Genomic DNA, 25,798 nt, shown 5'->3' on the forward strand with positions numbered 1-25,798 from the left:
GGGGGGGAGAATTTGGGGTGGGGGAGGGGAAATGGGGGTGGGGGAGGGGAAATGGGGATGGGGGAGGGGTCCCAGGGGGTGGGGGAGGGGTCCCAGGGGTGGGGGAGGGGACACAAAGGTGGGGGAGGGGACACAAAAGTGGGGGAGGGGTCCCAGAGGTGGGGGAGGGGACACAAAGGTGGGGAGGGGTCCCAGAGGTGGGGGAGGGGTCCCAGGGTGGGGGAGGGGCACCAAAGGTGGGGGAGGGGTCTCAGGGGTGGGGGAGGGGCCCTAAAGGTGGGGGAGGGGCCCCAAAAGTGGGGGAGGGGACACAAAAGTGGGGGAGGGGTCCCAGGGGTGGGGGAGGGGCCCCAAAAGTGGGGGAGGGGACACAAAGGTGGGGGAGGGGTCCCAGGGGTGGGGAGGGTCCCTCACCCCTCCCCCCCTCCCCTCCCCCCCTCTCTCCGCAGCCGCCCGGACGCCGCCCCTCCCCCACGCCGGGCCCCATTCACCGCCGCCAATTAATCAATCAACCGGCCCGTTAATTAGCCCGTTAATTAGCGCCTCGTCAGGCCATGGCCCCGCCCCTCCCCCTCCTCGCCCTCCTCGCCCTCGCGGCCGCCGCCGCCCCTCCCCCACCCCCCCTGCGCCTCCTCTGCTCGCCCCTCCCCCCCTCCCCCCCGGGGGGCGGGGCCTGGGGGGGAGGGGCGGGGCAGGGGGAGGGGCAGGGGGAGGGGGAGGGGGAGGGGGGGGAGGGGCCCCTGGGGGCCCTGAGGGGGCTGCGGGAGCGGCTGCGGCAGCTGCAGGTGAGGGGGAGGGGCCAAAGGGGGAGGGGCTAAAGGAGGGGGAGGGGCTAAAGGAGGGGAGGGGCCAAAGGAGGTGGGGAGGGGCTAAAGGGGGGAGGGGCTGAAGGTGGGGAAGGGGCTAAAAGGGGAGGGGCCAAAGGAGGTGGGGGAGGGGCTAAAGGGGGAGGGGCTAAAGGAGGTGGGGGAGGGGCTAAAGGGGGAGGGGCCAAAGTAGGTGGGGAGGGGCTAAAAAAGGGGGGAGGGGCTAAAAAAGGGGGAGGGGCCAAAGGAGGTGGGGAGGGGCTAAAAAAGGGGGGAGGGGCTAAAAAAGGGGGAGGGGCTAAAGGTGGGGAAGGGGCTAAAAGGGGAGGGGCCAAAGGAGGTGGGGAGGGGCTAAATGGGGAGGGGCTAAAAAGGGGAGGGGCTAAAGGGGGGATGGGCGAAATTGGGAAGGGCTAAAGGGGGAGGGGCTAAAGGAGGGGGAGGGGCTAAAGGAGGGGGAGGGGCAAAAGGGGGGAGGGGATAAATGAGGAGGGGCTAAAAAGGGGGAGGGGTTTAAGGGGGAGGGGCTAAAGGGGGAGGGGTTAAATGGGTGGGGGAGGGGCTAAAAGGGGGAGGGGCTAAAGAAGGTGGGGGAGGGGCCGAAGGGGGAGGGTATAATGGGGGAGGAGTTAAAGGGGGAGGGGCCGAAGGAGGTGGGGGAGGGGTTAAAGGAGGTGGGGGAGGGGCTAAAGGAGGTGGGGGAGGGGCTAAAGAGGAGGGGCTAAGAGAGGTGGGGGAGGGGCTAAAGGGGAGGGGCTAAAGGGGAGGGGCGGGGTCTTCTGGGGTTATTTTGGGGTCATTTTTGGGGTGATTTTGGGATAATTTCGGGATAATTTTGGGGTGATTTTGGGGCGGCTTTTGGGATAATTTCGGGAAAATTTCGGGATAATTTTGGGGTGATTTTCGGGTAATTTTGGGCTGATTTTGAGGTGGCGTTTGGGCTGATTTCAGGAAAATTTTGGGCTGATTTGGGGATAATTTCGGGCTAATTGGGGGGTGATTTCGGGATAATTTTGGGATAATTTTGGGCTGATTTTTGGCTGATTTCGGGATAATTTTGGGATGATTTCGGGGCCATTTTGGGGCGGTTTCTGGGATAATTTCGGGCTGATTTTGGGGCAATTTGGGGATAATTTTGGGATAATTTGGGGCTGATTTGGGGGCGGTCCCGGCCCTCTTTAACCCCTCGCTGCCCGCAGAGCCGCGAGGCGTCGGGGCTGCGCGAGGCCCTGCAGGAGAAGATCGAGGCCCTGGAGCTGCAGCTGCGGCTCCGCAGGAACGGCTCCCGGCAGGAGAACCACGGGATCCACGGGGACCTCCACCACCACCACCACGATGGGCTCCACGGGGACCTCCACCAGGAGAAACAGCCCCATGGTCACCATGGGAACCACCACGGGATCCACGGGGACCTCCACCAGGAGAAACATCTTCATGGTCACCATGGGAACCACCACGAGACCCATGGGGACCTCCATGGGGACCTCCACCTGGAGAAACATCTTCATGGTCACCATGGGGACCACCACGAGACCCATGGGGACCTCCATGGGGACCTCCACCAGGAGAAACAGCCCCACGGTCACCATGGGAACCACCACGAGATCCACGGGGACCTCCACCAGGAGAAACATCTTCATGGCCACCATGGGAACCACCATGAGACCCATGGGGACCTCCACCAGGAGAAACAGCCCCATGATCTCCATGGCAACCACCACCTGGAGAAGCATCTTCATGGTCTCCATGGCAACCGCAACGATCTCCATGGCAACCACGATGGTTTCCATGGCAACCATCACCAGGAGAAACATCCCCATGGTCACCATGGAGACCTCCACCTGGAGAAACATCTTCATGGTCTCCATGGCAACCGCAACGATCTCCATGGCAACCACGATGGTCTCCATGGTGACCACCACCAAGAGAAACATCCCCATGGTCACCATGGCAACCACAACGATCTCCACGGCAACCACCATGAAAAGCATCCCCATGGTCTCCATGGCAACCACCATGGTCTCCATGGAGACCTCCACCAGGAGAAACAGCCCCACGGTCACCATGGTGACCACCACCAGGAGAAACATCCCCACGGTCACCATGGTGACCATCACCATGATGGTCACCATGGCAACCATGATGGTCTCCATGGCAACCACCATGGTCTCCATGGAGACCTCCACCATGAGAAACATCCCCACGGTCACCATGGGAACCATCACCACGAGAAGTACGGGGACCACCACGATGGTCACCATGGCGACCACCATCACGAAAAGCACGGGGACCCTGCTGAGCATCACGGTCACCATGGCAACCACCACGGTCTCCACGGTGACCACGAGAAGCGTCTTCACAGTTTCCATGGCAACCACCACGTGGAGAAGCATCCCCATGGTCTCCATGGCAACCATCACCACGAGAAGCACGGTCACCACGGCGACCACCACCAGGAGAAACATCCCCATGGTCACCATGGCAACCACGATGGTCACCATGGCAACCACCACCAGGAAAAGCACGGGGATGTCCGTGACGGTCACCATGGCAACCACCACCATCTGCATGGCAACCATCACCTGGAGAAACATCTTCACGGTCTCCATGGCAACCACCACCAGGAGAAGCACGGGGACCACGCCCAGCATCACGGTCACCATGACAACCATGATGATCTCCATGGCAACCACCACCAGGAGAAGCATGCCCATGGTTTCCATGGCAACCACGATGGTTTCCATGGCAACCACGATGGTTTCCATGGCGACCACCACCAGGAGAAGCATGCCCATGGTTTCCATGGCAACCACCATGGTCTCCATGAGAGCCACCACCATGAAAAGCATCTTCACGGTCTCCATGGCAACCACCAGCAGGAGAGACATCCCCACGGTCACCATGGCGACCATCACCAGGAGAAGCACAGGGACCACGCCGAGCATCACCGTTTCCATGGCAACCACGACGATCTCCATGGCAACCATCATCAGGAGAAGCATCCCCACCATCTCCATAGCAACCATGATGGTCTCCATGGCAACCACCACCGTGAGAAGCACGGGGACCACCAGGAGCGGCATCCCCATGGTCTCCACGGCAACCACCACCATGAAAACCATGGGGACCACCACCACGATGGTCTCCATGGCAACCACCACCATGAAAACCATGGGGACCACCACCACGATGGTCTCCATGGCAACCACCACATGGAGAAACATCTTTATGATCTCCACGGCGACCACGACGGTCACCATGGCAACCGCCACCAGGAGAAGCACAGGGACCACCATGGCGGTCACCAGGGCAACCACAACGATCTCCATGGCGACCACGATGGTCTCCATGGCAACCATCACCTGGAGAAACATCCCCACGGTCTCCACGGCCACCACCAGCAGGAGAAGCACGGGGACCAGCACCAGGAGAAGCATCTCCACGGTTTCCATGGCGACCACAACGATCTCCAGGGCCACCACCACCAGGAGAAGCATCTCCACGGTCTCCATGGTGACCACCATGACCACCACCAGCAGAAGCATCTCCACGGTCTCCACGGCGACCACGATGGCGGCAAAGGCGTCAACCGGCTGGAGGGACCCGGTGACCGCGGGAAGCGACCCCAGCGACCGCTGCCCGGGACCCACTAACCAACCACTAACCAACCGCTAACCATGGTAACCAACCACTAACCACGGTAACCAACCGCTAACCAACCACTAACCAACCAGTAACCAGCCAGTAACCAACCGGTGCACCTGAGAGACACCTGGGAGACCCAAAAACCCACCTGAGAGACACCAAAACCACCTGAGATACACCAAAACCACCTGAGACACCAAACCCACCTGAGATACACCAAAATTCACCTGAGAGACACCAAAACCCACCTGAGACACCAAACCCACCTGAGATACACCAAAATTCACCTGAGATACACCAAAACCCACCTGAGATACACCAAAACCACCTGAGAGACACCAAAATTCACCTGAGATACACCAAAACCCACCTGAGATACACCAAACCCACCTGAGATACACCAAAACCCACCTGAGAGACACCAAAACCCACCTGAGAGACACCAAAACCACCTGAGATACACCAAAACCACCTGAGATACATCAAACCCACCTGAGAGACACCAAACCCACCTGAGAGACACCAAACCCACCTGAGAGACACCAAAATTCACCTGAGATACACCAAACCCACCTGAGATACACCAAAACCACCTGAGATACACCAAAACCACCTGAGACACCAAACCCACCTGAGATACACCAAAATTCACCTGAGAGACACCAAAACCCACCTGAGACACCAAACCCACCTGAGATACACCAAAATTCACCTGAGATACACCAAAACCCACCTGAGATACACCAAAACCACCTGAGAGACACCAAAATTCACCTGAGATACACCAAAACCCACCTGAGATACACCAAACCCACCTGAGATACACCAAAACCCACCTGAGAGACACCAAAACCCACCTGTGATACACCAAAACCCACCTGAGATACACCAAAACCACCTGAGATACATCAAACCCACCTGAGAGACACCAAACCCACCTGAGAGACACCAAACCCACCTGAGAGACACCAAAATTCACCTGAGATACACCAAACCCACCTGAGATACACCAAAACCACCTGAGAGACACCAAACCCACCTGAGATACACCAAAATTCACCTGAGAGACACCAAAACCCACCTGAGACACCAAACCCACCTGAGACACCAAACCCACCTGAGATACACCAAACCCACCTGAGAGACACCAAACCCACCTGAGAGACACCAAAACCCACCTGAGATACACCCAAAAACCCACCTGAGATACACCAAAATTCACCTGAGATACACCAAAACCACCTGAGATAGATCAAAACCCACCTGAGAGACACCAAAACCACCTGAGAGACACCAAAATTCACCTGAGATACACCAAACCCACCTGAGATACACCAAAACCACCTGAGATACACCAAACCCACCTGAGAGACACCAAACCCACCTGAGATACACCAAACCCACCTGAGATACACCAAACCCACCTGAGATACACCAAAACCACCTGAGATACACCAAACCCACCTGAGAGACACCAAACCCACCTGAGATACACCAAAACCACCTGAGACACCAAACCCACCTGAGATACACCAAACCCACCTGAGAGACACCAAACCCACCTGAGATACACCAAAACCACCTGAGATACACCAAACCCACCTGAGAGACCCAAAATCCACCTGGGAACACCTGGAACCTCAAAATCCACCTGGAAGGAGCTGGGAACACCTGAGAGAACCCACAACTCACCTGGGACCCCAAAATTCACCTGAGAGACCCAAAATCCACCTGAGAGACCCAAAATCCACCTGGAACACCCAAAATCCACCTGGAACCTCAAAATCCACCTGGAACACCCAAAATCCACCTGAGAGACCCAAAATCCACCTGGAATCCCCCGCGGGGACCTTCCCCACACCCGGGACCCCCCAAATTCCCCCAAAATCCCCAAAATTCCCCCAAATTCCCCCCAAATTCCCCCAAAGTCTCCACAAAAATGCCCCAAACTCCAAAAATTGGCCCCAAATCCCCCCAAAATCCCCCAAATTCCCCCGAATTCAAAAACTTGGCCCCAATTCCCCAAATTTGTTCCCAAATTTCCCCAATTTCCCCCCAAATCTCCCCAATTTCCCAGAATTTCCCCCAAACTCCCACAAAATTGGCCCCGAATTCCCAAAATTTGTCCCTGAATTCCCCCCAGATTTCCCCAAATTCCCAAAATTGGCCCCAAATTTCTCCCAAATTCCCCCAAATTCCCAAAATTTCTCCCCAAATTCCCCAACGTTCTTCCAAAAATGCCCCAAACTTCTCCAAAATTCCCCCCAAAAATTCCCCAAAAATCCCAAAAAATTCCCCAAATTCCCCCAGCCTGGCCCCTCCCCCTCCCGAATTCCCGAAGAAAATTCCGGAATTTTTGGATTTCTCCGTTTTTTTATTGGGATCATAAATAAAGGGGGGGGGAGGGGCCGGGACCCCCCGGAGCCCCAAACCAGGAGGGAAATTCGGGAATTTCGGGAGGAATTTTGGGATTTTGGGAGAAATTTGGGAATTCGGGGAGGAATTTCGGGATTTTGGGTGCCAAATCTGGGATTCCCGGGAGGAATTTGGGGAATTTTGGGAATTTGGGGGAGGAATTGGGAATTTTGGGAAGAATTTTGGGATTTTGGGAGCCAAATCTGGAATTCCTGGGGGGGTGGAAATTTTTGGGAATTTTGGGATTCCCAAATGGAATTTTGGGATTTTGGGGCTCCCATGAGGAAATTTGGGATTCCCAGGGGGGATCTGGGGAATTTCGGGATTCCCAAAGGGAATTTTGGGGCTCTTGGGGAGGATTTTTGGGAGGAACTTTGGAATTCCTGGGGGGAAATTTGGGAATTCTGGGGCTCCCAAAGGGGATTTTGGGAGGAATTTTGGGAGTGAAATTTGGGATTCCCTGGGGGGGGATTTGGGGAACTTTGGGATTTCCAGAGGGGAAATTTGGGATTTTGGGAGGAATTTTGGGATTCTGGGAGGAATTTTGGGATTTTGGGAGGAATTTTGGGACTCCCAGGGGTGGAATTTTGGGAATTCTGGGGCTCCCAGGGGTGAAATTTTGGGAATTTTGGGAATTCCGGAGGCTCCGGCCGCTGCCTCTGGCTCCTTTCCCAGTCCGGAGGAATTTTGGGAGGAATTCCCCCAAATTTGGGGAATTTTTCGGGAGGTTCCAGCTGGGAATTCCGGGGGTCCCGCCCCCTTCGTTTTTCCGGGAATTTTGGGGTTTTTTTTAGGGATTTTCCGGCTTTTTCTTGACCGAAATTCGCTTTTTCCGCGCCGCCAGCATCTCGTAGAAGGGATCCACGCTCACCGCCGCCCTGCGGGAATTTCGGGAATTTTTTGGGAATTTTTGGGGTCCTGACCCCTCAGGAACCCCCTGGAAAATATTCCCCCCAAAATTCCCAAATCTGTGGGAAAAGGACCCAAAATCCCCCCCAAAGTCCCCCAAAAAGTCACAAAAATCCCCCAAAATTCCCCCAAAATATTCCCTAAAAATCACCCCAAAATTCCTGCAAAATCCCACAAAAATCCCAAAAAAAAAGCCCCATCAAAACATGTGCAATTAATTCCAGAGATTTTTTTTTGAATTCCAGGGAATTTTAGGGAATTTTTCTGGGCTCACTGGATGGATTTGATCCACTCGTCCTTCTCCAATGCCAAAAAATCCCATTTTAACCGCCAAAAATTCCCATTTTAACCCCTAAAATTCACATTTTAAACCCCTAAACCCCCATGAAAAAACCCCAGTTAATTCCACGGAATTTTGGGGAATTTTATGGAATTTTTGGGAATTTTTCCCGGTGCTCACTGGATGGATTTGATCCATAAAAACCCATTTTAACCCCAAAAATTCCCATTTTAACCCCAAAAATCCCCGTTTCAAAGCCCCCCGGATAATTTCTGGGAATTTTTGGGAATTTTTTCCGGCTCACTGGATGGATTTGATCCACTCGTCCTTCTGGTCCCGCGTGGGCGCCGAGATGCGGTGACCCCAAAAATCCCATTTTAACCCCCAAAATCCCATTTTAACCCCCGAAATCCCATTTTAACCCCCGAAATCCCATTTTAACCCCAGAAATCCCCGTTTCAAAGCCCCCCGGATAATTTCTGGGAATTTTTGGGAATTTTTGGGAATTTTTTCCGGCTCACTGGATGGATTTGATCCACTCGTCCTTCTGGTCCCGCGTGGGCGCCGAGATGCGGTGACCCCAAAATCCCATTTTAACCCCAAAAATCCCATTTTAACCCCCCAAATCCCCGTTTCAAAGCCCCCCGGATAATTTCTGGGAATTTTTGGGAATTTTTGGGAATTTTTTCCGGCTCACTGGATGGATTTGATCCACTCGTCCTTCTGGTCCCGCGTGGGCGCCGAGATGCGGTGACCCCAAAAATCCCATTTTAACCCCAGAAATCCCATTTTAACCCCAGAAATCCCCGTTTCAAAGCCCCCCGGATAATTTTTGGGAATTTTTGGGAATTTTTTGGGGCTCACTGTATGGATTTGATCCACTCGTCCTTCTGGTCCCGCGTGGGCGCCGAGATGCGGTGACCCCAAAATCCCATTTTAACCCCCAAAATCCCATTTTAACCCCCCAAAGCCCCGTTTGAAAACCCCCCGGATAATTTTCGGGAATTTTGGGAATTTTTTCCGGGAATTCCGGGCTCACTGTATGGATTTGATCCACTCGTCCTTCTGGTCCCGCGTGGGCGCCGAGATGCGGTACACGGCGTGGTTCCCCTCCACCACGCGCCCGTCCGCCTCCGTCTTGCAGGCCTTGATCAGCTGGCCCCGGTTGTTGGGGATGTAGAGCTCGAAGCAGTGCTGCCAACCGGGTCAGACCGGTTCAGACCGGTTCCAGACCGCTCAGAACCGGTTAGAACCGGTCTGGGGGAGATTGGGGTGGAATCGGGTAGAGGGCGATGGAGGGAGAGGGGAAAAATGGGGGAAAAATGGGGGAAAAAAGGGAATTTTGGGGAATTTAAAGTGGACTGGAAAGGGTTAAAAACCAGTACAAACCAGTTAAAAACCAGTTAGGACCGGTTAGAACCGGTCTGGGGGAGATTGGGGTGGAATCGGGTAAAGGGCGATGGAGAGAGAGGGAAAAATGGGGGAAAAATGGGGAAAAAAGGGAATTTTGGGGAGTTTAAAGTGGACTTCAAAGGGTTAAAAACCAGTAAAAACCAGTACAAACCAGTTAAAAACCGGTTCCAAACCGGTTAGAACCGGTCTGGGGGAAATTGGGGTGGAATCGGGTAGAGGGTGATGGAGAGAGAGGGGAAAATGGGGGAAAAAGGGAATTTTGGGGAGTTTAAAGTGGACTGGAAAGGGTTAAAAACCAGTAAAAACCAGTACAAACCAGTACAAAACTGGTTAGAACCGGTCTGGGGGAAATTGGGGTGGAATCGGGTAAAGGGTGATGGAGAGAGAGGGGAAAAATGGGGAAAAAATGGGGAAAAAGGGAATTTTGGGGAATTTAAACTGGACTGGAAAGGGTTAAAAACCACTATGGACCAGTACAAACCAGTATAAACCAGTTCAAACCAGTTCCAAACCAGTTCCAAACTGGTTAGAACCGGTTTGGGGTAAATTGGGGTGGAATCGGGTAAAGGGCGATGGAGAGAGAGGGGAAAATGGGGGAAAAAGGGAATTTTTGGGTGATTTTTGAGGTGATTTTTGGGGAAATTATTTTGATTTTTGAGGCAATTTTTGGGGTGATTTTTGGGGTAATTTTGGGCTGATTTGGGACAATTTTGGGCTGATTCTTTGGGATAATTTTGGGATGATTTTTAGGTAATTTTGGGCTGGTTTTTGGAGTAATTTTGGGCTGTTTTTTGGGGAGATTTTTGGGGGAATTTGTGCTGATTTTTGGGAGATTTTTGAGGTGATTTCTGGGGAAATTATTTTGAATTTTGGGCTGGTTTTTGGGGATCCTTGGGGTGATTTTTGGGTGACTTTTGGGGCAATTTTGGGGTGATTTTTGGGTGATTTTTGGGATTTTTTTTGGGGGGTGATTCGGGAGGATTTTGGGCTGATTTTTGGGAGACTTTGAAGTGACTTTTGGGGTGGATTTTTGGAATTTTTGGGTGATTTTTAAGATTATTTTGGGGCAATTTTGGGGTGTTTTTGGGTTGATTTTGGGGCTGTTTTTCGGGGGATTTTGAGATGATTTTTGGAGTTATTTTGGGGTAATTTTTTAGGTGATTTTGGGGTAATTTTGGGGTGATTTTTGGGGTGATTTTTGGGGGATTTTGGGGTGATTTTGAGATGATTTTTGGAGTTATTTCGGGATACGTTTTTAAGTAATTTTGGGGTATTTTAGGCTGATTTGAAGAAGCTTTTTGGGTAATTTTTGTGGTGATTTTGGGTGATTTTGGGGTGATTTTTGGATAATTTTAGGGGTGATTTTTGGGGGATTTTGGGGCGATTTTGGGGTGATTTTTGGATAATTTTAAAGGTGATTTTTGGGGGATTTTGAGGTGATTTTTGGGGGATTTGGGGGCGATTTTGGGGTGATTTTTGGATAATTTTTGGGATGATTTTGGGGCGATTTGGAGGTGATTTTTGGATAATTTTTAAGGTGATTTTTGGGGGATTTTGGGGCGATTTTGGGGTAATTTCTGGATAATTTTTGGGGCAATTTTGGGTGATTTTGGGCAATTTTGGGGCGTTTTGGCTCTCACCGGCTTGCGCGGATCCTCGACCTCACGGATGCTCAGGTTCTCCAGCGGGATGATTCCCCGCGGCTCCTTGTCCTGGAATTCCGGAATTTTGGGGAATTTTTGGGGAATTTTGGGAATTTTGGGAATTTTTGGGGTTTTTTTTGGAAATTTGGGATCCCAGGGAGGGATTTTGGGGTGGATTTGGGGGATTTTGGGGCAGATTCCACCTCGTGGATGATTCCCTGCGGCTCCTTGTCTTGGAAATTCGGGAATTTTGGGGAATTTTTGGGAATTTTGGAGGAATTTTGGGAATTTTGGCATCCCCGGGGCAAAACTTGGGCGATTTTGGGGGGAATTTGGGAGATTTTGGGGGTCCCGAGGTGGATTTTGGGATATTTTGGGGTGAATTGTGGGATTTTTGGGATATTTTGGGTTGAATTTTGGGATTTTTTGGGGTATTTTGGGTGTCCTGAGGATTTTGGGTGTCCTGAGGTGGATTTTGGGTTATTTTGGGGAGAATTTTGGGAATTTTGGGGTGAATTTGGTAGATTTTGGGTCTCACCATGGTGCACTCAAAGTAGTAGAGGCAAATTTGGGATATTTGGGATATTTTGGGGGAATTTTGGGAGATTTTGGGGTGAATTTGGGGGTTTTTGGGTCTCACCGTGGTGCACTTGAAGAAGTAGAGGCGAATTTGGGATATTTGGGATATTTTGGGTTATTTTGGGTGAATTTTGGGGGATTTTGGGGTGGATTTGGGGATTTTTGAGGGTCCCCAGGTGGATTTTGGGATATTTTGGGGGGATTTTGGGAATTTTGGGGTGAATTTGGGGGATTTTGGGGTGAATTTGGGGGATTTTGGGTCTCACCGTGGTGCACTCAAAGTAGTAGAGGCGAATTTGGGATATTTGGGATATTTTATGTTATTTTGGGTGAATTTTGGGGGATTTTGGGGTGGATTTGTGGGTTTTTGGGGGTCCCGAGGTGGATTTTGGGATATTTTGGGGAGAATTTTGGGAATTTTGGGGGGAATTTGGGGGATTTTGGGTCTCACCGTGGTGTACTCGAAGTAGTAGAGGCAGTTGTCGGTCAGGATGAACCAACGGCGCTTCCACGTCTTCACCCGCCCCCCTGAGGGCGATTTGGGGGAAATTTGGGCATTTTGGGCAATTTCGGAATTTTGGGGGGATTTTGTGGTAAATTTGAGGAGATTTTAGCCGGAATTTTGGGGGAAATTTTGGATTTTTGAGGGAATTTTGGGGGAATTCCAGTGAGAATCGGTTGAATTTCAAGAGATTTTGGAGGGAATTCAGGAGAATTTGGGGGATTTTGGGAAATTTTGGATTTTTGAGGGAATTTTGGGGGGATTTTGGGAGAGTTTTGGGGAAATACGTGAAGATTTTGGGGCAAATTTGGGAGAATTTTGGGGTGTTTGGGAGAAATTTGGGGAAATTTGGGGGATTTGGGGTAATTCTGGAGAATATCAGGAATTTTTGGAAGATTTTGGGTTTTTGAGAGAATTTTGGAGAGATTTTGGGGGAAATATGGGAAGATTTTGGGGCAAAATCAGGAGAATTTCAGGGCTTTGGAAAGAAATTTGGGGAATTTTGGGGAAATTTTGGAGTGATTTTGGATTTTTGGGGGGATTTGGGGGAATTTTGAAGGAATTTTGGAAAATTTTGGGGATTTTTGGGGGTCCCCACCCCTGCACTCACCTCCTGGGGGGTCCCAAAGGCAGCACGGAGGAAAATTTGTAAAATGTTGGGAAAATTTTGGGAATTTTTGGAATTTATAAAATTTTGGGGGGATTTCGGGGAATTTTGGGAGCATTTTAGGGGATTTTTGAGGGAATTTGGAAGAATTTTAGGGAATTTTGGGGAAATTCGGGGGATTTTTTAGGTATTGGGGAATTTCGGGAAAATTTGAGAGAATTCCACAAGAATTTTGGGAAAATGAGGGGAAATTTTAGGCAGATTTGGTGAATTTTAGGGAATTTTGGGGAATTTTAGGGAGAATTTTTGGAGAATTGGGGAATTTTGGGGGAATTTGAGAGAATTCCACAAGAATTTTGGGAAAATGAGGGGAAATTTTAGGCAGATTTGGTGAATTTTAGGGAATTTTGGTGAGAATTTTTGGAGAATTGGGGAATTTTGGGGGAATTTGAGCGAATTTCAGAGGAATTTTGGGAAAATGAGGGGAAATTTCGGGGAGATTTGGAGAATTTTGGGGGGAATTTTGGGAAAATTTGGGAAGAATTTTCGGGGAGATTTGGGGATTTTGGCAAAAGTTGGGAAGATTTTTTTGGGGAAATTTGGGAAATTTTGGGGGAAGAAAGGAAAGAAAAAGGAAAAATCGTTAAAATTCCACAAAACTGAACTGGGAGCGACTGGGGGGAACTGGGAGGGCCAAAAATGGGAATTTTGGAGTAATTTGGGCGGGTTTTTGGGCGTGGCCAGGTGTGGGCGTGTCCAGGTGCGGTGGGCGTGTCCAGGTGATGTGGGCGTGGCCAATGCGAAGCCCCACCCACTTTGAGCCCATTCAAACCCCATTAAACCTCAAAAAATGCCCAAAATTTGGAATTTTGGAGTAATTTGGGTGGGGTTTTTTGGGCGTGGCCAGGTGAGGGCATGTCCCAGGTGCGGTGGGCGTGTCACAGGTGAGGTGGGCGTGGCCAACGCGAAGCCCCACCCACTTTGAGTGCATTCAAACCTCATTAAACCTCCAAAAATGCCAAAAAATCTGAATTTTTGAGTAATTTGGGCGGGGTTTTTTGGGCGTGGCCAGGTGAGGGTGTGGCCAGGTGAGGTGGGCGTGGCCAGGGCAGATCCCACCCACTTTGAGCCCATTCAAACCCCATTAAACTTCAAAAAATACCCAAAAATCGGAATTTTGGAGTAATTTTGTCGGGATTTTTTGGGCGTGGCCAGGTGAGGGCGTGTCCAGGTGCGGTGGGTGTGTCCACGTGATGTGGGCGTGGCCAGGGCAGATCCCACCCACTTTGAGCCCCATTCAAAGCCCATTAAACCTCAAAAAATGCCCCAAAATCGGAATTTTGGAGTAATTTTGTCGGGATTTTTTGGGCGTGGCCAGGTGAGGGCGTGTCCCAGGTGCGGTGGGCGTGTCCCAGGTGCGGTGGGCGTGGCCAACGCGAAGCCCCACACACTTTGAGCCCATTCAAACCCCATTAAACCTCAAAAAATACCCAAAAATTTCAATTTTTGAGTAATTGGTGTGGGATTTTTTGGGCGTGGCCAGGTGAGGGCGTGTCCCAGGTGCGGTGGGCGTGTCCCAGGTGCGGTGGGCGTGGCCCAGGTGCTCACCCAGCTTGAGCAGCCAGCCCTCGCGGTCGGGGTTGAAGAAGGTGTGCGTCAGGTCGTTGCCGTCGTCCTCGGGGATCTTGAAGGGCTCCGAGCGGATGCTCTCGTACAGGTTCTGCCGTTGGGGAAAATTCCGCCCATTTTTTCCCATTTTTTCACCTTTCTCTCCCCAAATTTCACCCGAATCTCCCCCAAATTTCTCCCCGGCCCCGCGCACCCGGAGCAGCTCCTCGGGCAGGTCGCCGCCGTCGTTGATGCCCCAAAAACCCCCAAAATTCCCATTTTTTCACCTTTTTCTCCCCAAATCTCGCCCAATTTTGCCCAAATTTCCCCAAAATCCCCCAAATTCGGGGCGCACCCGGAGCAGCTCCTCGGGCAGGTCGCCGCCGTCGTTGATGCCCCAAAAACCCCCAAAATTCCCATTTTTTCACCTTTTTCTCCCCAAATTTCTCCCAAATTTCACCCAAATTTCGCCCCCACACCTGGCCACGCCCCCGGCCACACCCAATGGCCCCGCCCACCCGGAGCACCTGTCAATCAAATCTCCGCCATCTTGGATGCCCTAAAAAAACCCCCAAAATTCCCATTTTTTCACCTTTTTCTCCCCAAATCTCGCCCAATTTTGCCCAAATTTCCCCAAATTTTGCCCAAATCTCCCCAAATTTGGGGCGCACCCGGAGCAGCTCCTCGGGCAGGTCGCCGCCGTCGTTGATGCCCCCAAAACCCCCAAAATTCCCATTTTTTCACCTTTTTCTCCCCAAATCTCGCCCAATTTCGCCCAAATTTCCCCAAATTTTCCCGAAATCTCCCCAAATTCGGGGCGCACCCGGAGCAGCTCCTCGGGCAGGTCGCCGCCGTCGTTGATGCCCCAAAAACCCCCAAAATTCCCATTTTTTCACCTTTTTCTCCCCAATTTTGCCCAATTTTGCCCAAATTTCCCCAAATTTTGCCCAAATCCCCCCAAATTCGGGGCGCACCCGGAGCAGCTCCTCGGGCAGGTCGCCGCCGTCGTTGATGCTCCAAAAAACCCCCAAAATTCCCGTTTTTTCACCTTTTTCTCCCCAAATTTCACCCAAATTTCGCCCCCACACCTGGCCACGCCCCCGGCCACACCCAATGGCCCCGCCCACCCTGAGCACCTGTCAATCAAATCTCCGCCATCTTGGATGCCCTAAAAAAACCCCCAAAATTCCCATTTTTTCACCTTTTTCTCCCCAAATCTCGCCCAATTTTGCCCAAATTTTGCCCAAATTTCCCCGAAATCCCCCAAATTCGGGGCGCACCCGGAGCAGCTCCTCGGGCAGGTCGCCGCCGTCGTTGATGCCCCAAAACCCCCAAAATTCCCATTTTTTCACCTTTTTCTCCCCAAATCTCGCCCAATTTTGCCCAAATTTTGCCCAAATTTCCCCGAAATCCCCCAAACTCGCGGCGCACCCGGAGCAGCTCCTCGGGCAGGTCGCCGCCGTCGTTGATGCCCCAAAAACCCCCAAAATTCCCATTTTTTCACCTTTTTCTCCCCAAATTTCACCCAAATCTCGCCCAATTTTGCCCAAATTTGCCCAAATTTTGCCCAAATCCCCCAAATTCGGGGCGCACCCGAAGCAGCTCCTCGGGCAGGTCGCCGCTGTCGTTGATGCCCCAAAAACCCCAAAATTCCCGTTTTTTCACCTTTTTCTCCCCAAATTTCACCCAAATTTCCCCAAATTTTGCCCAAATCTCCCCAAACTCGCGGCGCACCCGGAGCAGCTCCTCGGGCAGGTCGCCGCCGTCGTTGATGCCCCAAAACCCCCAAAATTCCCATTTTTTCACCTTTATCTCCCCAAATCTCGCCCAAATCTCGCCCAAATTTTCCCCAAATTTTCCCCAAATCTCCCCAAACTCGCGGCGCACCCGGAGCAGCTCCTCGGGCAGGTCGCCGCCGTCGTTGATGCCCCAAAACCCCCAAAATTCCCATTTTTTCACCTTTTTCTCCCCAAATCTCGCCCAAATCTCGCCCAAATTTGCCCAAATTTCCCCAAATTTTGCCCAAATCCCCCCAAATTCGGGGCGCACCCGGAGCAGCTCCTCGGGCAGGTCGCCGCCGTCGTTGATGCCGCGGTTCATGGCCACGAAGCGCTCGGCCGAGGGTTTGTCGCGCACGTTGGGGTTGTGCAAACTCGTGTTCAGCATGATGACGGCGAAGGAGAGCACGTAGCACGTGTCTGGGAAAACCCAAAATCCCGAATTTCAGCGGGAAAACAACGCAAAACACGCGGGGTTTACATCGAAAAGCCCTAAAAATACGCGGTTTTATCCGGGAGTTTGGTAAAATTCGCATTTTTAACACCAAAATAGGTAAAAATCCGCGTTTTTAACCAGGAATTCGGTAAAAATCCGCATTTTTAACATCAAATTCTGTAAAAATCCACATTTTTAACCAGGAGTTCGGTAAAAATCCGCATTTTTAACACCAAAATAGGTAAAAATCCGCATTTTTAACACAAAAATAGGTAAAAATCCGCATTTTTAACCAGGAGTTTGGTAAAAATCTGCGTTTTTAACACCAAAATAGGTAAAAATCCGCGTTTTTAACACCAAATTCTGTAAAAATCCACATTTTTAACCAGGAGTTCGGTAAAAATCCGCATTTTTAACACCAAAATAGGTAAAAAGCCGCATTTTTAACACCAAATTCTGTAAAAATCCACATTTTTAACACCAAATTCACTAAAATTCCACATTTTTAACCACGAGCTCAGTAAAAATCCACGTTTTTAACACCAAAATAGGTAAAAATCTGCATTTTTAACACCAAAATAGGTAAAAATCCACATTTTTAACCAGGAGTTTGGTAAAAATCCACATTTTTAACACCAAATTCTGTAAAAATCCACATTTTTAACACCAAATTCTGTAAAAATCTGCATTTTTAACCACGAGTTCAGTAAAAATCTGCATTTTTAACCACGAGTTTGGTAAAAATCCGCATTTTTAACACCAAAATAGGTAAAAATCCACATTTTTAACCAGGAGTTTGGTAAAAATCCGCATTTTTAACACCAAAATAGGTAAAAATCCGCATTTTTAACACCAAATTCTGTAAAAATCCACATTTTTAACACCAAATTCACTAAAAATCCACATTTTTAACCACGAGTTCAGTAAAAATCCGCATTTTTAACCAGGAGTTTCGTAAAAATCCACATTTTTAACACCAAATTCTGTAAAAATCTGCATTTTTAACACCAAAATAGGTAAAAATCCACATTTTTAACCAGGAGTTTGGTAAAAATCCGCATTTTTAACACCAAAATAGGTAAAAATCCACATTTTTAACATCAAATTCAGCAAAAATTCACATTTTTAACACCAAATTCGGTAAAAATCTGCATTTTTAACACCAAATTCTGTAAAAATCCGCATTTTTAACCAGGAATTTGGTAAAAATCCGCATTTTTAACACCAAAATAGGTAAAAATCCACATTTTTAACATCAAATTCAGCAAAAATTCACATTTTTAACACCAAATTCGGTAAAAATCCGCATTTTTAACACCAAATTTCCCCAATTTCTCCCAAATTCCCGCCATTCCCCAAAATTCCCGACATTCCCAAAAAATCCCCACCCGAAATCCCAAAAATTCTCAGATTTTACAGCTGTGCCCAGGTGTGTTACCTGTGCCCAGGTGTGTTACCTGTGCCCAGGTGTGTCCAGGTGTGTCAGGGCTGTGCCCAGGTGTGCCCAGGTGTGTCAGTGGGTATCCCAGGTGTGCCCAGGTGTGCCCAGGTGTGCCCAGGTGCGTTACCTGTGCAGGTGAACACGCCCGGGTTGCACAGGCAGTAGCGCTGGGTGTGTCAGTGATGTGCCCAGGTGTGCCCAGGTGTGCCCAGGTGTGCCCAGGTGTGCCCAGGTGTGTCAGTGGATATCCCAGCTGTACCCAGGTGTGCCCAGGTGCGTTACCTGTGCAGGTGAACACGCCGGGGTTGCACAGGCAGTAGCGCTGGGTGTGTCAGTGATGTGCCCAGGTGTGTCAGTGGGTATCCCAGGTGTGCCCAGGTGTGCTCAGGTGCGTTACCTGTGCAGGTGAACACGCCCGGGTTGCACAGGCAGTAGCGCTGGGTGTGTCAGTGATGTGCCCAGGTGTGTTACCTGTGCCCAGGTGTGCCCAGGTGTGCCCAGGTGCGTTACCTGTGCAGGTGAACACGCCCGGGTTGCACAGGCAGTAGCGCTGGGTGTGTCAGTGATGTGCCCAGGTGTGTTACCTGTGCCCAGGTGTGCCCAGGTGTGCCCAGGTGTGCCCAGGTGTGCCCAGGTGCGTTACCTGTGCAGGTGAACACGCCCGGGTTGCACAGGCAGTAGCGCTGGGCGAACGCCTCCATCATCCGATCGATTTTCTGCGCCTCCCCCGGCAGCCGGAAACTCCACAGGAACTGCCTGGAACGTTCCGGAAAAAACACCTGGGCTCACCTGGGCTCACCTGAGACTCACCTGAGACATCCCCAAAAATCACACCTGGAATTCCACCTGAGACATCCCCAAAAATCACACCTGGAATTCCACCTGAACCAGCCCCAAAATTCACCTGGGATCCCACAGGAACTGCCTGGAACGTTCCGGAAAAAATTCACCTGGGGTCACCTGGGCTCACCTGAGACATTCCCAGAATTCAGACCTGGAATTCTACCTGAACCCCCCCAAAACTCACCTGGAATTCCACCTGAACCCCCCAAAACTCACCTGGGACTCACCTGAACCCCCTCAAAACTCACCTGGGACTCACCTGAACCCCCTCAAAACTCACCTGGGACTCACCTGAACCCCCCAAAACACACCTGGGACTCACCTGAACCCCCCAAAACACACCTGGGACTCACCTGAACCCCCCAAACTCACCTGGGACTCACCTGAATCCCCCCAAAACACACCTGGGACTCACCTGAACCCCCCAAAACTCACCTGGGACTCACCTGGGATTCCACCTGTGTGGTGACCCCGCCCCCAGGTGAGCCCCGCCCCAGGTGAGCCCCGCCCCAGGTGAGCCCCACCCCAGGTGAGCCCCGCCCCCAGGTGAGCCCCGCCCCAGGTGAGCCCCGCCCCAGGTGAGCCCCGCCCCGTTGAAGCCCCGCCCCAGGTGAGCCCCGCCCCAATTTAAGCCCCGCCCCAGGTGAGCCCCGCCCCCAGGTGAGCCCCGCCCCGTTGAAGCCCCGCCCCCAGGTGAGCCCCGCCCCGTTGAAGCCCCGCCCCCGTCGGGCTCACCTGAGCGCCTGCACCAGGTTGAGGTCGGTGAACTCGTGCAGGTCCACGAAGGCGTGGAGCACGCCCAGGTTAAACTCCTCCCTGGGGGCGGGGCCGGGCTGTCAATCACCCTGGCCACGCCCACCCATCAATCACCCATTGAGCAGCCCGGTCCAGCCCCTGTCAATCACCCTGGCCACGCCCACCCATCCATCACCCATTGACCAGCCCGGTCCAGCCCCTGTCAATCACCCCTGGCCACGCCCACCCCCTGTCAATCACCCCTGGCCACGCCCATCCCCTGTCAATCACCCATTGACCAGCCCAGTCCAGCCCCTGTCAATCACCCCTGGCCACGCCCACCCCTGTCAATCACCCATTGACCAGCCCGGGCCAGCACATGTCAATCACCCCTGGCCACGCCCACCCATCAATCACCCATTGACCAGTTCATTCCAGCCCCTGTCAATCATTCCTGGCCACGCCCATGGGTTGGAATAAGCCCCGCCCCCCGGCTGTCAATCATTGCTTCCCTCAGTCCCTTCCAGTGCTCCCAGTTCATCCCAGTCCCCCTTTAACTCCTCCCAGTCCCTCCCAGTTCCCTCCCAGTGCTCCCAGTGCCCCTTTAACCATTCCCAGTGCTCCCAGTCCATCCCAGTCCCTCCCAGTCCCCCCCAGTCCCTCCCAGTCCCTCCCAGTCCATCCCAGTTCCCTCCCAGTTTATCCCAGTTCCCTCCCAGTCCATCCCAGTCAATCCCAGTTCCCTCCCAGTCAATCCCAGTTTATCCCAGTCCCTCCCAGTTCCCCTTTAACCCCTCCCAGTCCCTCCCAATCCTGTCCCAGTCCCTCCCAGTCCCCCCCAGTCCCTCCCAGTCCATCCCAGTCCCTCCCAGTGTGTCCCAGTGCTCCCAGTTTGGTTCCCCGTCCCTCCCAGTGTGTCCCAGTGCTCCCAGTTTGGTTCCCCGTCCCTCCCAGTGTGTCCCAGTGCTCCCAGTTTGGTTCCCAGTGTGTCCCAGTGTGTCCCAGTGCTCCCAGTTTGGTTCCCAGTCCGTCCCAGTGCTCCCAGTTTGGTTCCCAGTGTGTCCCAGTGCTCCCAGTTTGGTTCCCAGTCCGTCCCAGTGCTCCCAGTTTGGTTCCCCGTCCCTCCCAGTCCGTCCCAGTGCTCCCAGTTTGGCTCCCAGTCCCTCCCAGTCCCTCCCAGTCCCTCCCAGTCCGTCCCAGTGCTCCCAGTTTGGCTCCCCGTCCCTCCCAGTCCGTCCCAGTGCTCCCAGTTTGGCTCCCAGTCCGTCCCAGTGCTCCCAGTTTGGTTCCCAGTGCTCCCAGTTTGGCACCTCTCCCCCAGGTAGTCTCCGATGGCCGTTTTGTTCAGCCCCTCGCCCTTGTAGAGGAAGCGGGCGATGTCCTCGGCCGTGTGCCGCAGCAGCTCCTGCTCCACCAGGAACTGGATCCCCTGCGCAATTCCCGGAATTCCCGGAATTCCCAAAAATTCCCGCGCAAAAAAACCCCAAATTCCCCGTTTTTACAGCGAAAATCAGCCAAAATTCGCTTTTTTTACATTGAAAAATGGGTCAAAATTCACATTTTTAACCCTCAAACTTCCCAAATTCCCACATTCCCAAAATTCTGAAAATTCCCAAAAATTCCCAGCCCAGATCCCAAAAATTCCCACACAAAAAACCCCAAAATTCCCCGTTTTTACAGCGAAAATCAGCCAAAATTCGCTTTTTTTACACTGAAAATTCACATTTTTAACCCTCAAACTTCCCAAATTCCCACATTCCCAAAATTCTGAAAATTCCCAAAAATTCCCGGCCCAGATCCCAAAAATTCCCACACAGAAAACCCAAAATTCCCCATTTTTGCAGCAAAAATCAGCCAAAATTCGCTTTTTTTACACTGAAAATTCACGTTTTTAACCCTCAAACTTCCCAAATCCCCACATTCCCGAAATTCCCTGAAATTCCCCAAAATTCCCCAAAATTCCCAGCCCCCAAATCCCAAAACTTCACCCAAAATTTCCCACAAATTTTACAAATTCCCCAAAAATCCACAAATTTCCCCCCAAAATTCCCCCAAATTTTAAAAATTCCCCAAAATTCCCCCAAATCCCCCTAAAATTCCCCGAACTTCCCCCAAATTCCCAAAATTCCCCCCAATTTTAAAAATCCCCAAAATTCCCAAAAATTCTCCCAAAATTCCAAAACAAAAAAATTCCTCCAAATTCCCCTAAAAATTCCCAAAATCCCCAAAAAATTCCCCCCAAATATTCCCCAAAATTCCCAAAATATTCCTCAAGATTTACCAAAAAAAATCCCAAATTTCCCCCCAAAATCCCCCCAAAATTCCCTGGAAAACTCCCAAATTCCCCAAATTCCCCAAAATTCCCCGAAATTCCCCGAAATTCCCGAAATTTGGGAATTCCCGCTGACCTTTTTGGGGTCCATGTTGAATTTCTTGCGGCCCATCCCCATCTTCCGGTTCCGCTGCAGCGTCTTGCTGCAATTTCGGGAATTTTGGGAATTTTGGGGTCAAAAATGGGAATTTTTGGGAATTTGGGGATCAAAAATGGGAATTTTTGGGAATTTGGGCAGAAAATTCAGGGGAATTTGGGGATTTTGGGGGTTAAAAATGGGGATTTTGGGGGGAATTTTTGGGAATCCTGGGGAATATTTTGGGAGTTTTTGGGGAATTTGGGACAAAATTTGGGGAATTTTGGGGTCAAAACTGGGAATTTTCGGGAATATTTTTGGGACTTTTGGGTTAAAAAATGGGAATTTTTGGGAATTTGGGGAAAATTTTGGGGAATTTGAGGGGAAATTTTGGAGATTTTTTTGGGACTATTTTGGGGCTATTTTAGGAATATTTTGGGGATAATTTGGACTATTTTTGGGAATATTTCTGGGGCTATTTTCGGGATGTTTCAGGAATTTTTTGGGAACATTTTGGGCTGTTTTGGGGAATATTTAGGGAGTAATTTTGGGGATTTTTTGGGGATATTTTGGGAATTGTTTGGGCCATTTTTGGGATATTTTTGGGAATATTTTGGGAGTATTTTAGGAATACTTTGGGCAATTTTTTGGAGTATTTTGGGAATTTTTTTTTTACATTTTGGGAATATTTTGGGGCTATTTTGGGATATTTTTGGGGAAATTTTGGGGATACTCTGGGCTATTTTGGGGATATTTTGGGGATATTTTGGGGATATTTTGGGAACATTTTGGGGTTATTTAGGGATATTTTTGAGGATATTTTGGGGATATCTTGGGCTATTTTTGGCAATATTTTGGGAATATTTTGGGGATACTTTGGGCTATTTTTGTGACTATTTCCGGGATATTTTGGGGATATTTTGGGAACATTTTGGGGATATTTTGGGGATATTTTGGGAACATTTTGGGGATATTTTGGGGATATTTTGGGGATATTTTGGGAACATTTTGGGGATATTTTGGGGCTATTTCAGGGATATTTTGGGGCTATTTCAGGGATATTTTGGGAATATTTGGGGAATATTTCAGGAACATTTTGGGGCTGTTTCGGGAACATTTTGGGGATATTTTGGGAACATTTTGGGGCTGTTTTGGGAACATTTTGGGAACATTTTGGGGATATTTCGGGAACATTTTGGGAACATTTTGGGAACATTTTGGGAACATTTTGGGGCTGTTTCGGGAACATTTTGGGAACATTTTGGGGCTATTTCAGGGATATTTTGGGAACATTTTGGGGCTGTTTCGGGAACATTTTGGGGACATTTCAGGGATATTTTGGGGCTGTTTCGGGAGCATGCCAGGGCGCCCCCACCTGCCCTCGCTGGCCTCCAGCCCCTCGACCTCGCTGATGGCCTCGCTGAGCTCGTCCCGCAGGCGCCGGATCTCCCCCAGCAGCTCCTGCTTCCGGCGCCGGATGGACTCCAGCTCCCGCCGCTCCTCGGGGGACAGGTCCGGGGGCACTGCGGGCACGGCGGGCACGGCTGGCACACCTGGGCACACCTGACACACCTGGGCACACCTGGGCACACCCACAGCCACCCCCCAGCAGCTCCTGCTTCCGGCGCCGGATGGACTCCAGCTCCCGCCGCTCCTCGGGGGACAGGTCCGGGGGCACTGCGGGCACGGCGGGCACGGCTGGCACACCTGGCACAGCTGGGCACACCTGGGCACAGCTGGGTACCACCCTGGGCACACCTGGACACAGCTGAGCACACCTGGGCACACCTGAGCACACCTGGGCACACCTGGGTACCACCCTGGGTACACCTGAGCATCACCCTGGGCACACCTGAGCACACCTGGGCACACCTGAGCACACCTGGGCACACCTGGGCACCACCCTGGGTACACCTGGGCACACCTGGGCACAGCTGGGCACACCTGAGCACACCTGGGCACACCTGGGCACACCTGGGCACCACCCTGGGTACACCTGGGCACACCTGGGCACACCTGGGCACACCTGGGCACATCTGGGCACCACCCTGGGCACACCTGGGCACACCTGGGCACACCTGGGCACCACCCTGGGTACACCTAAGCACACCTGACACACCTGGGCACACCTGGGCACACCTGAGCACCACCCTGGGTACACCTGGGCACCACCCTGGATACACCTGAGCACTCCTGGGTACACCTGGGCACACCTGGGCACCACCCTGGGTACACCTGGGCACCACCCTGGATACACCTGAGCACTCCTGGGTACACCTGAGCACACCTGGCACACCTGAGCACACCTGGGCACACCTGGGCACACCTGGGCACACCTGGGCACAGCTGGACACACCTGGGCACACCTGGGTACCACCCTGGGTACACCTGAGCATCACCCTGGGCACACCTGAGCACACCTGGGCACACCTGACACACCTGGGCACACCTGGGCACAGCTGGGCACACCTGGGCACAGTTGGGCACACCTGGGCACCACCCTGGGTACACCTTGGTACTGCCCTGCACACCTGAGCTCACCTGAGTGCATCCCTGGCGCACCTGGGCACACCTGGGCACAGCCCTGGCACACCTGGGCACACTCACAGCTTCATGACCACGCCCACATCACACCTGGGCACACCTGGGCACCTCCCTGGCCACGCCCACATCTTCAAGGCCACGCCCATTTCACACCTGCCCCTCATTTCCTTGGCCACGCCCCTTCCCAGTCAAGCCCCGCCCCCTCAATTAAGCCTTCAGCGTAAAGAAGAGGGCGTGGTCTGGCCCAAAGGGGCGTGGCCATCACTAATACATATTGGTACGTGCAGAGGGCGTGGTCTAATTTGCATATGCAGTTAGGGCGTGGTTTAGCGAAAGGGGCGTGGCCTATTCATAAAGAGGTGTGGCCCACAGGGGGCGTGGCCCATTCAAAAGGGGCGTGGCCACCAGATGAATGGCCTCGCCCCCACTGATTGGCCCCGCCCACCCACGTGACCCACGCCCCGCTTTCCCGCCGCGCCCGCCACGTGACCGCCCCTCGCCGCGCCATTGGCCCGCGCCTCACGAACCCCCCCCCCCCCCCCCCCCCAGGGCCAGTTCCCGCTCCGCTCCTTCCCCGCCGCCATTGCCGCCATGGCCGCCATTGCCGCCATGGCCGCCCCGCCGCCCTCACCGTACACGCCGTCCTCCATGGCGGCCCCGGGCCGGCCCCGCCGCCGCCGCCGCTCCGCCCCGCCGGGCCCGCGGCCGCTCCGCCAATCAGCGCCGCGCCCGCCCCGCGGCCGCTCCGCCAATCAGCGCCGCGCCCGCCCTGAGCGACGGGCCGCGCGGCCAATGGGAGCGGGGGGACGGCGGGACCGAGCGCCGCGCGGGGAGCGCGCGCGGCGGGGGATTGACAGAGCGCTCGGCCAATCGGGAGACAGCGAGGCGGGGCGGCGGGGGGTGACTGTGATTGACAGCGGAGCCGGCCAATAGCGAGGGGGATTGGGGAAGGAGGCGGGACTTGCGTGTTGAGCCGCGCTTGTTGATGTTAATGAAGCTCATGAATATTAATTGTGTGCCCTGAGGGCCTTTCCCGGCCCCAAATGGCCCCAAATTGCCACAAAATGGCCCCAAATTGCCACAAAATGACCTCAAATTTCCAAAAAGCGACCCCACACTGTTCCCAAATCCCCCAATTTCCCCTAAAATGACCCCGAATTCCCAAAATTCTCACGAAATTACCCCAAGATGGTTCCAAATCGCCAC

General features: G+C 52.3%; 1 protein-coding gene across 2 annotated transcripts; it reads right to left on the reverse strand.

The window, feature by feature from the left end:
- Positions 1-6,804: 6,804 nt before the first annotated feature.
- On the reverse strand, positions 6,805-25,242 carry CYTH2 (cytohesin 2). 2 transcript variants are annotated; one of them, XM_077789872.1, is made up of 12 exons: positions 25,224-25,242; positions 23,424-23,571; positions 22,049-22,115; positions 20,951-21,069; positions 19,641-19,721; positions 18,706-18,818; positions 16,457-16,605; positions 14,408-14,519; positions 12,142-12,218; positions 11,109-11,180; positions 9,095-9,249; positions 6,805-7,744 (listed from the first exon to the last, which is right to left on the reverse strand). In XM_077789872.1, exons 1-12 carry the CDS (start codon positions 25,240-25,242, stop codon positions 7,657-7,659), a joined length of 1,200 nt encoding a protein of 399 aa, XP_077645998.1. In that variant the 3' UTR covers positions 6,805-7,656. The 2 variants fall into 2 exon arrangements, with proteins under 2 accessions (XP_077645998.1, XP_077645999.1); XM_077789873.1 differs by lacking the exons at positions 6,805-7,744; positions 9,095-9,249 and having other exon boundaries at positions 10,041-11,180; positions 12,142-12,220; positions 14,407-14,519.
- Between the last annotated feature and the right edge of the window lie 556 nt (positions 25,243-25,798).

Source organism: Lonchura striata, chromosome 38 (genome assembly GCF_046129695.1).
Source record: "Lonchura striata isolate bLonStr1 chromosome 38, bLonStr1.mat, whole genome shotgun sequence".
NCBI lineage: Eukaryota > Metazoa > Chordata > Aves > Passeriformes > Estrildidae > Lonchura > Lonchura striata.